We start from the raw sequence: 12,044 nt of genomic DNA on the forward strand, positions 1-12,044 counted from the left end.
ACAGGAAGGTCAGTGAGCAGCAGCAGCACACAGGGTAGGGAGAGGCAGGCTGGCTGAGAGAGGGCTGACAGGGCAGGGAACTCACCTGGACGTTACATAGGGAGGCTTTTCAGAGGGACATCTTTGACAGGGTCATCACAGGGAGCTGCTGGAGGTGGGGAGCGGACGCAGCGTAACAGCTAATCTCGGGGAAAGCGTGCTGATTTAGCCATGGTCTAAAACCAGTAATGTAATGTAGTAAATTCACAAGGACTGCATGAAATTTAAACGAGACATATTTGGTTTTAAACCAAATATTACTATTTCTTATATACTAAAACTGCTCTCATGAGGTTTGTGATATAGTACGTATACGTGTCAAGTTGAATCGTTTCGAGATCATTTGTTTTAAGGACTATACCATGACTAGTCACACAGAAATAGAGCGCTAGACAGGAGCAAATCTAAGCAGATTTTGCCACAGAAAGTATTTGACCTGGCATGATAATGAAAGAGGACAACACTGTCAAAAGTACCATGGCATTTGCACGCTCAAAAACACTTATATATACAGTATAACCACACACAAACCGATGCAACGCTCTCTATAAGTACATCAATCACATTACTGCATGGCCACAGTGCAACACCACTACATGAAATCCTAAATAGCATGATACATTGTCGTGAAGTATTGACAGTTACACTGGTTTCTGTTCTGTGTTGAATTGTAAGGCAGCGTCTGTGTGTCGAGCAGATCTGCCACCACGTCTGCCTTCTCATATAATAATCATTTCTAATAAATATACTGTTGTTTATTGAAGAGTGTGGGGTTTGAATGTTACTATAGGGCAATGCTCAGTGTGGAAGAGGGAGACAGAAGGCAGCAGCTTAAAGAAGTAGAATACACAGAGGGAAATACTGCATGGAGACCTAATTTACCAACAGAGTCTGCCAAATCCCAGGAACCTAAAGTCTGAAACTCCAAGGATTTAATCTTGTGAAACACCAAGGCATGAACTAAATAATGTCTACACTAAATACAACATTTGTATCCTGCTTTAAAAACAGATAGGAATTTTGGAAACCTCTTAAAGCTAAAGTTGGTAACTTCAATAATAATAACTTTTTGTCACATTTGCTGAAGCTGTCACTATTTGCTGACATCGTGCATGAGACAGATAATCTTCATGTTCCTCGGCCTCCCCCCAGAGCTCCTAATGACATTTGCAAAATTCTACTGCGCAGAAGGAAAATAACAAATCAGAGCCGAGGAGTCTCTAACACAGTGTCGAACACCGCAAACCTTTCATCAAACTGTGAAATGAGGCAGCGCTGGTCAAATAACAATCACGATTCTGTGACTGCATTGCCCATTTCTCATCTCCAATGTTTCCAGTAACATATTTCAGTGTACGGTTTCGTTCTGAACTGAGAAAGTTTGCTTGTGGAAGGTGCTTAATCTTGGCTTGCCTTGTTTTCAACATGGAGGCCGGGTCACAAACCTTTCTCAGTTTACAGCTAAACCGTAAACTAAAACATGTTTCTGGAAACATTTGAGATGAGAAATGAGCAATGCAGTCACAGAATCGTGATTGTTATTTGATCAGCGCTGCCTCGTTTCACAGTTTGATCAAAGTTCACGAGCGGTGATTGGTTGATCTTGCAAACGCCATTAGGAGCACTGGAGGGGAGGCAGAGGACTTTTTTCACAGATGATCTGTCTCATGCACTAGTGTCAGGATATAGTGACTATAGTGATTTATTTTTAATAAAGTTACCAACTGCAGCTTTGAGCAAGATATTCATACAATTATAATACACACTGTTTGTATCACATGTATAAAACAGTGGATGGGGATATGGCAAGACTCTGGCAGGTATCTCATATCCACAATATGTTGAGAGAGAAAGGTACTGCAGCGATGCTAAACAAGGGGAGCTGGGGCAGGGGAAGATTGGTGGAGGGGAAGGAACTGAAGAAAAAAAGGAGTATGATGGAGATGGTACCTGACACCCTGCAGGGCTTCAAGGTCCGTGGAGAGCTTCGCACTGCGATCCTGCTCCTCCTGCAGCTGCCTCCTGAGTGTCCGCAGCTCCTGCTGAGCCTCAACCTTGATGTCGTTGGCCACCACCACTGCCGTCTGGAGGTCCGCCTGGAACCGACGCCACTCTTCTTTTTCATCCTAAAAACACAAACATGGATATAAACTGCACAGGTTTATATCAAGTAAAGAAACATTCATTCAAATTCATACAGACACAGAAACTGTTTTCAGACCCTTTGGTTACATTTAGTTAAATTAAACCTAAACAAATGATACATAGACTACTTTAGTTTCCCTTATCACAATCCAAGAGTTGTTAACGACACTGTCTGCTCTTCTTGTTAAAACATATCCTAAACCAAATATCAGGAACAACTCAGAAAGATGTGTTAAAACTCCTAAGGACACGAAAAAAATAAGAAAAATACTTCAAAAAGGGAGGCAGAACCACAGCTGCTGTTTGGTTTGAAGAAGGCAAAATAGAGAACAGGAGAGATCCCTTGGCACTGAGTATATGTAGGCCTATATTCAATGTTGTAAAGGCAAAGATGAGTACCTTGTAGTGTTGTATGTCTTTTAAGCTACATTTAAACATTTTCCAAGGTTTTTTTTAAGCATCTAGTAAGAGTGTGTTCTTACTGGGTGTTCATCAATAAACACTCAGGCAGGCAGATACGTGGCAGAAAGCAGAGGAGGCTCCAAAGATCACTGAGACACTGTACTAAATAAATATGTTTTCACTGTCACAGCTGACAGAAGGAAATAGAAGGAAAGCGGTATCTGGTGCACTTGATAATGCCTGCTCTAAAGTTCTAACAAACACAAAACAGAGGTGATGTTCATGAAAGAATGCCAAAGAAATACATAGCTGCCTGTCTGAACAGCCCACCTGGATGCTACTGGAATAATACTTGGTGGAGAGATGACTCCAATTTTGGCAAAAATTCAGGAACTCAGGAACCCTGCCAGAAGCAGCACATTTAATATCTCATGCTGCTCTAATTTTGCTTTTATTACAAGGCTGAAGGTAGAAAGAGAGAAGGGGAGATTGTACGTTACAGCCGTCTGACAAAGATTTGATCTCTGGTGTTACAATTACATGGTACATGGCCAAAACAGCGAGTGAGTCACCAGGACATCCCTAATTTAAACTTTTTAAACTCTTGTCTATATTATCTTTAGACAACCTGAACCATTTTTGTTGGTTTTGTCTTGTGTCTGTGATGTCCTAATAGCTTTATTTTTCTGATAACATAAATAAATGATAATACTCATGGCACCACAGGTGTTATAAAAGGAGCTTTAAGGGTTTACATACCTTCAGCTGTCTACTCAAGACTTTCAGGTGTCGATCTGCTTCACCTTTCTGCTCCTCCAGCTTTTTGACAAGATCTGCAATGACAAATTCAAAGTTTTTGAGAACCACAGGTCTAGCCTACTGTAAACTCAAGGCAGAATCGCAGCCGATCTACAGCTTAGAGGCTCTTATACAGGTCACGGTTACTTCTGGATAGTGTTAGATATTTCTAGAGATGTTCCTCATCACTGCAATAACTTTAGTATCAGACCTACTGTATTTCATCTTCCATGATTCATAACAGTTTGTTCGAAACACAGTGTAACATATAACATATACGATCTATAACTCACTCAGTTGCCACTTCTTTAGGTTAGTACTGAGGTACACGAGGCTCAAACTAATGCAGTCTAATAACACAGCCCTGAAATATATCCTACCTTCATGAAGGTATTGATGTTCAGTTTAAAGAACTATCGGTTCAACTTTACGGTAGTTTTGGATGTGTTTCTAATATTTCGTGAACCTCCTTTATATAAATGAGGACAGACTAAATATTAGAACCCACTGACTGACTCATTTCTGTATATTACATTTAAGACTGCAGGTTCATAGAACAGCCAGGGAAAAGAACGTACTCTCCATGTCCAGGACGGCTTGGTTGGTGTGGCAGTTGACAGCCCTCTGCTGCTCCACCTGGTCCTCCAGTTCAAAGATGGTCTCCTTCAGCTCCTTCACCTGGTTCTCAGCATGGATCCCGGCTTCCTCCAGGGAAGTCACCCGGCCGCAGAGCTCCTGCTCCCTCCTCTCAGCCCGCTCCTGAACCTGCTGGCATTTGGCCTCCATCTGTGTGTGTGCATTTGTGAGATTATGATGGGTTTAGTACAGAAATGGGTCAAAACAAAGTGGCAGTGTTTCATGTGGAAGTAATTGCTGACTGTCACTGTGCTAATTAGATGGAGGCACTCAGGTCACCTTAAGAGCACTTAAGGCTCAATAAAGGCTCATTTATGATATCTTCTAGAAATCCCTGTTACGCAGTGCTCCATTTGATCTTGATGGTTTACAAAAGATTACATAAAAAGATTCTCACAAAAAAAACAAAAACCTTTCTGACGGCAAGGTAAAGCGGTGAAAATATTCTAAAAATAGCGTACACTTAAATTGGTATTGAGTTTTTTTGGTGGGCCTTTCTTTATGTGACTAAAATAAGTTTTGCTGCTGTCCCTGTCCACAGCAGCTGCCTGTTTCTCCAAACTGGGGATGTGCCAACTGTCATCTCCTGATGCACTGACTATGGATGAGTACCTCATACAACCTCCCTTCAAAACATCCAAACTATCCTTCTAATGCATTGCATCCTTTTTAATGTGACAACTGCACATTAGTACATATTGAATAGTTGGTGCTCAGACAATAGATTTTTCTCACCCTAGCTTCCACACCTGTCGCTTTTTTAATTAAAGCTCTGGTTTTGAACTACGACAAAGGTTGTACAGAAATAAGGGTAAATGCAGATTTTCAAATGGGTTGTGAATGGTAATAAATGGTCTTAGCAGTTATGCTGGAGTTCCGTGCAATGCTGTTTACACAAGAGCTCAACTATGTCTGACAATGACTGTTTGGCCACTGTGTAAATAGTGACATGTAAGGTGACTGTGACTCATGGAAACAAAAGTTCAGTCTGGATTAGATCTGACTGCATCAATATGCTCATTGCATTGCACACTATTGAATTACACTGAAGCTGAAGTCAGTGTACCATGATGGTTACTGTCATCCTGAGAAATGACGCTGTAAAGCAGAGCTCTGTGAGCACAGTACACTAAAAATAAGTAAGTGATGCAGTTATGCAGGACACCATGTGGTTCTAATGGATTAGGATGTTCGTGAGTGAAGTGACCCTCACACCCATGTGGCAGAAAACAGGAGCGTGACTCAGAGGGTCACACACACACACACACACACACACACACACACACACACACACACACACACACACACACACACACACTAGTGGACCACCCTACTGTTGGCACCCCGGTCACAGTCCAATGATGACTACATCACTAAGATGATGGTGACACGCTTGAATTTGGAGTCAACAACCACCATGTCTGTGATGTTGAAGGGGAAAACCAAAGTGACTACTAAGAAGCATATGAAAACTATTTAAGTGAACATGATGTGCTGTGATGGGGAAGAAAAGGCTCTAATACAAGCTGTAAAGCCTGTTTAATTTTCATGTTGGAACCAAATGCGTGTCCTCATGTTCAAATTCATTAAGTGGTGACTGGGCCAAGAATAATAAAAAATGTTCTGGTTGCCCTTTTGACTCTAATTTTGTTAATCATAAGCACTTGCTATACTAATGATACAGCTATTAATAAACACATAATGTAGCATTTTAATCTCTTTAAAAACTATTACTGAAAATTACATGTTTAACAAAAATCAATAAGCTTTTTCATATTTTACAGTAAATGTGGATGGAGAGATTCTTTAGGAAATTCTAGAATGAGCGAGACAATGAGCTCTCACTAACATAACAAAACCTTTGAACAGTGAAACACAAATACTTCAAGTGTTGGTTTGTACACACACCACAATGGAAGCAACCACGTTGACAATGTTTTAATCAAATCCTACTTACATTGCCTTAGCATTTTGAAACTTTTAAAAGATTAATTTTAAGACATTTGAATACTAACTGAACAAATTAAATTACTTTTTAAGCCTCCGCTGGAACCCTGTACGCATACAAAAAAAAAGGTGTAATAAGTCATAAACTGAAAATCCCAATAAATTGAGTAACCGTGTACCCTTCCTACCTTGCACATTGTGGCTCGCACATGCTCAGTGTCGGCCTGGGCCTGTAGCAGCTCCTGCCTCAGCTCCGTCAGCTCCACCTCCAGCCTGTCTCTCTCAGCATGGGCAGTTTTCAGCAAGTTCTGCACCTCAGTGCTGTCACTGGCACTCTGCATAGCCTTCAGCTCACCCACCTTTTGCCTCTCAATGTCCACCTGCGCTTTCAGCCTACTGTTTTCCAGTCTGAGACATTCTGCTGCCGCCCTCTGCTCCTCTGCGGCCTGTGCTGCCTGACCTCCGGCCTCCAGCTCTCTGTCCAGCTGGGCCTGCAGCCTGTCCATCTCCTCTTTGAGACAGCGCACCTGGCCCTGGGCCTCCTGGTGCTCCTCCTCCAGAGCTCGCAGGCTGCCCGTCAGCTGCTGCTGGATGTCCACCAGCTTCTCCCGTTCAAAGCATGAGCTCTCAACCAGCTCTGCATACCTCTGCTCAAGTTCAGCCAGCCGAGGCCTTTGGCTGCCCAGCTCCTCCTCCCTCTGGGCCTGAGCTTGGACTTGTTCCTGAAGTCGGCCAGCGAGCACCTCATTCTTCTGAACTAGCACCTCCAGGCGCTCTCTCTGCTGTTGAAGTGAGGTCTGCAGGAGGCGCTTCTCCTCGGCCAGGCGCTCATTCTCAGCCGTCAGCTCCTGCACCACTTGCTGCTGGTCGGCCAGCTCCTGCAGAGTTGCCTGCAGCTCCTCAGCTGTACTGTGGTGGCTCTCCTCCATCTTGTGAATCTGGTCTGTAAGGTTTTGCACTGACACATCCTGCCGTCCTGCATTGGTTAACACTACAACGGCATCCCCACTGACGCCGCTGCTCACCGATTCTGAACGTGATGGGATCTTTTCAAACTCTGAGGAGTCGGGTGATGGTGAGTCCTTGGTGATGTCAAAACTGGAGGAGATGGAGGTTTTGAGAGGGCTGGTAGTAGAAGGGAGACTGTCCTCTTGCGAAGTTGAGGATTTGGAGTTTGAGGGCAGGCCATTCACCAAAGGCTTGGACAAGGTGCTTGTGTTTGTACTCGAGAGAGGCGAGGCCTCCAAGCAAAGCAGCTTTTCCTTCAGTGTCTGGTTCTCCTCCCTAAGAGCTGCCAGCTCTCTCTGAAACTTCCCGTTCTTCTCCCTCAGCTCCCCAACCAGCACAAGGGCCTCTGCCACCTGTCCCTGCTCTTGATCTGCAGCAGGCTTTTGCCATGAGACAGAGTTGGGCGAGTTTGAAGAGGAACCAGTGGAGGCTTTACCTTTGCAGCACTGCAACTCCATCCTGAGATTGCTGATCTCTAAGTCTTTGGCCTTGGCCTCAGCCAGCAGCTCCTTCACCTGGCACTCCAGAAGGCTCCTTTCCTGGCCCTCCGCATCTCCACGGGACTTGGTTGTACTACGTGTCTGCTTTGCCAGGGTGGAGAGGCTGGAAGTGCTGGCACTAGAAACCATCCTCTTAGTGGTAGAGCTCCTAAGCTGGTCCCTCAGAGAGATGCGGTCTCTTGTTATGGAAGAAGGGATTTCTCTAGGAGCTGGGATACCAGACTTCTTGGCTGCTTGTGCACCTGCAACATATTGAAACAATGTTTAAGTACCTACGTGGTCAAATCAGCATTTATCATAGACAGAGCTGTCTGACTAATAACACATATCATAACACATTATAAAGCATTTTTTAATAACTTATAAGGTTAAGCATCATAATACTTCATAGTTGCTGGTCATTCGCTGACATTTTAGATTTAAAGATTTTTTTTACTTTACTTAAAGCAAACAAAGAACACTTATAGTAATTTATAATCCCGTTAAAATGCATGATAACAGTGAACATAATTATGAAAAGATCATAATATATATATTGTTATAAAGCATTATGAATATTTATAAGTGCTTATAACTCTGATTATACAGTGCTATAAACAGATAACACATTATAAGTATGTTTATAACAGAATATGTGTTAATTGTGTTTAGCACAGTCGATGTGAATTGTCACATCAGATACACACTTTAGAGAGAAAAATGCATTTTGAATATTAACAGAAAGATTCTCTTGGAATGCAAATGTGGTGTTACAACACAGTTAACAGTCAGGAAATGTTTAAGTCTCAAAGACTAAACTTGTCTCTGTAGAATAACCATATAGCACGCTTGACACTGAAAAGGGAAGGTTAATGGAATCAGCGTACAAACATGCTGCGACCATGGATTTGTTAACATCATGTAATGACACTAATTGAATGGACACAGTGTGTCACATTCAGATGCTTGTATTATTCAGCAGTTTAATGTTGCTGGTCACTGTACCCTATTCATATATTGTTCTCTGTTCGGACAACAGAGCATCTGCCTGGCACTGTCCGTCTGTTGCTGTCTGTGGTCATTCATCTCCACAGCAGAGCTTAACTGTGGCATTTCAAAAGGCATCAACGTGGTCGCTGGTGCGAGCCTTTTCCAGACCTCTCTCAAATATGAAGAGTATTTACTGATGCCCGGCGTGAGCAGGGTGTGCCTGAAAACGTTTTATTGTTTATTTTCCGATCATCAGCAAACAGCAATGCAGACACAAGGGGTTGCTTGTTCCAAAGGATGACAAAGGTCCCTGTGCACGTGGAGCACTCAGGCACAAAGCAGCTTAAGCAGTGCACAGACAAAGACAGCCCTGTGTCTCTCACATGCATACATCATCATCAAACCCACATAGCAGAGACTAGACAGACAGCCTGTGAGCTGAGATAGACAGCACATCACCCTGAGCAACACGCATTTACAACATACACACACACACAAAATCCACAAACAAATGGCCTAGTTTGGAATGGAAATCCTATACCCCTGTGGGTTCTTTAAGTACTCTGCCATTGATAGGCACTTTGCACAGACTATCCCCTTATTGAATAAACTAGCAACTGTGGCAGGAGCTGCCAGCACTGGCACAATTTCTGTGGTACAAAGCCGTTTAACATTCGCAGAGTGTGCAGCTGTGGTTGAAAAAGTGAGCTGGACTGCGAATGATAACCTACAAGTGTTAAGAAAACGAACAAAGTTCAGGTGCTATGAAAATGAAGAGAATGACGCTCTTTCAGTTCTGAATGTCAGTGAGATTAGGCTCTCGGTTAGAATACAACTCTTTTAAAAAATACTCCAACCTGTTTGGATTGAAGTTATGCTGTCACATTTACACATGCAGCACTTCAACCCAATCAGTTAGATGAATTTGCTCCTGGACAGAGCTGCACTTGACAAATAAATCCAGTGTACCATTAAATAATCTAGTCACTTTTCTGTGCACTTCACAGGGGATGAAGACTGACAGAATGAGGACAGCACGCACTTTGGAATTATGTCACATGGAAGATGTTAACACAAAATCAGCGCTATGTATGCACTACAGGAGGTATCATCGTGACAGGGCTCATTATAGGTGGCAATAAAGAGGGACAATAGGTCTGTGTGTGAGAGAGAGAGAGAGAGAGAGAGAGAGAGAGAGAGAGAGAGAGAGAGAGAGAGAGAGAGAGAGAGAGAGAGAGAGAGAGAGAGCGAGAGAGAGAGAGAGAGAGAGAGCGAGAGATGGAGAGAGAGAGAGAGAGAGGGAGAGAGAGGAGAGAGAGAGAGAGGGAGAGAGAGGGAGAGAGAGAGTCCGTTGTGATTAAGATCAGTCCATTCCCATGAGGATGAGTTATGCCAGGAGTAAGACTGTAGAACAGACTTTCATTTGCTGTTCCTTCATATTCTGTTTTCCTCTTGCTCTTGCTTTAGTGAATAAAACCCAGATGGAACACATGAACTCGCTCATCTTTAGATCGCCCACCTCTTAACCATGACATCACCACAGCTGCTTCATGTGCACACAGAAATGACACCAGTCTAGATGCCAGGAGTCAGCACAGACAGCAGGATCCTAAAAAGGAAGAAACAGCCACTAAAATACAGCGTCATATAGTTTGGGAGACTTATATCCAGAAAGAAAGATCATAAAAACGTCGATTCCACAGTTGACCAAATGTTAGAACAATATTAGACCAAAGAAAATATTGCTTTATGAAGCTGATATTTTTGCCACCGCTGACAGTGTATCAGTGTGTCTCTAGTAGATACCAAAATACCACCCCAGTTATTAAACTGCTTCCAAGACCAACACAGCGGCTGCAGAATATTTATTATTTCAATTATCACATCATCAAGTGCCCACTTTGCCAGACAGCGAGCCAGCGAATTGCATGGCTCTGCCAGGAGACAAAGAGTTGAGATTAGAATCTACATAAACTGAATCTAACAGGGCAAGAGGAGACATCAAATAGACCACTGACACCTAAAGCTGCCAACTTGTGGCTCAACATGGCACTGGATCACATGGGAGTACGTTAATAATAACAAGACACCAGAAACTTAAATGTATTTGAAACCATTTTGAACAATCTAAAAATAAATAAGAGTCGATAGAGAGACTGAGAGAAGCGTTTACTTCAGTTGAGATTTCCCTGAACGAGGTAATTAACCTCCCAATTGGCTCTTGCGGAGCTGCTCAGCGGCCACCTGTTAAAGACTCCCAGGACAGAATGTGGGTAAGTGCACTGCTGTAAATCAAGTGCACTGATGAATGACAACTATTTCTTCCATGTAGGCCTACAACCCAGTCAAAGACAATAAAGACAAAAGAACAAAGAAACTAAACAAAAAAAAACAGTTACTGTAATAACACAGTCATTAGGTTTCTGGACTAGTTGGACCTGTTGCAATGCCTTAAGAGCAGGTGAGTCAAACTCAATTTCACTAAGGGCGTTTTCATATTAGGTACAATTGATTTGTACCGAGCCCGGGTACCATTTCCCCCCTCTCTACTCCCCCAACGCTCAACTTTAAAGTTGTTCCGTACCCGAGAACTCTTGAGTCATCTATATGACATTTGTCATTTGTTCGCGTTCAGATCAGAGGGATTGCCTCCACACAGCCTTAACATGGCAACGGCAGAGCGGGCGGCTATCAGCTAATGGTGCTAACAACGACAAAAGTGCTGACAAAGCTAACAGTGTTAACCTGGGGGGGAACATCCCGCTACGCTTCTGCGACAACGCCGTCGGTCTGGGCGGCTTTATCAGCGGTAACTGCATATGAGAGCAGTGCAGAACTATTCACGCACAGGACTCGCGTGCATAAACATGCACGAGCGGCCGGACCGGCTAGTAATAATGCATTTTATTTTTAGAGCGCTTTTAAAAGGTACTCAAAGCACAGAGAAACTCGGATTACAACACGCACAGAGGGAGTGTGACTTCATTCTCTGCTCAGGTAAACATCAATCCAACACATCTTTACGTAGCAGATAGTTGTTTGCTGCTATATTAATGCTCTGAATATCGAGGTGTTTTGGTTGGTTTTCACACCTGATGCTAACCGTACCACAGTACTCATGAACCGCTACGTTATCGAGACCATCTTTTCAAGTGGATCGGTGAACCGTGATTGGGTACGTTCAACCGCGTTCACACCAATCAAACAAATCGGACTTGAGGAACTTCTTTGTAATACAATGGACTATGTTGCTAATTAAAAGAAAATCTACATGTAATTTGTATTAATAACTGACTACATTTCAAAGTAATTTGACCAAGTCCCGGTCTTTGAATACTGTCCCATATAGCCTTCTCACATTCCATGTGGCCCACATGAAGCCGTTGCTCAGCCATCATAGCATTTAGTAAAGAAAAATAATGCATGATGATCGCATTTTCACAAGTAGGCTAACATACAGCCAACTCACAACAAGCTTGAATATAACAAGTCAATGGATGTGTGGGACATTTAAAAAAACATCCTAGACTTCTGGCATGCAATGTCTGAATATAAAACCCTAGAAAGAAGAAGAAAAATTCACATGCTGTCTACTTCACA

General features: G+C 42.9%; 1 protein-coding gene across 3 annotated transcripts in view; it reads right to left on the reverse strand.

The window, feature by feature from the left end:
- specc1 (sperm antigen with calponin homology and coiled-coil domains 1) overlaps positions 1-12,044 on the reverse strand; it is a 79,287-nt gene that overhangs the window by 27,398 nt on the left and 39,845 nt on the right. For all 3 annotated transcript variants that reach the window (XM_029447759.1, XM_029447760.1, XM_029447761.1), the window contains 4 exons: positions 6,156-7,717; positions 3,963-4,170; positions 3,346-3,419; positions 1,990-2,165 (listed from right to left, as the gene is read on the reverse strand). In XM_029447759.1, coding sequence (XP_029303619.1) covers positions 1,990-2,165; positions 3,346-3,419; positions 3,963-4,170; positions 6,156-7,717 — 2,020 coding nt within the window. The remainder of the gene's footprint in view (positions 1-1,989; positions 2,166-3,345; positions 3,420-3,962; positions 4,171-6,155; positions 7,718-12,044) is intronic.

The sequence above is a fragment of the Cottoperca gobio genome, chromosome 14 (genome assembly GCF_900634415.1).
Source record: "Cottoperca gobio chromosome 14, fCotGob3.1, whole genome shotgun sequence".
Lineage (NCBI taxonomy): Eukaryota > Metazoa > Chordata > Actinopteri > Perciformes > Bovichtidae > Cottoperca > Cottoperca gobio.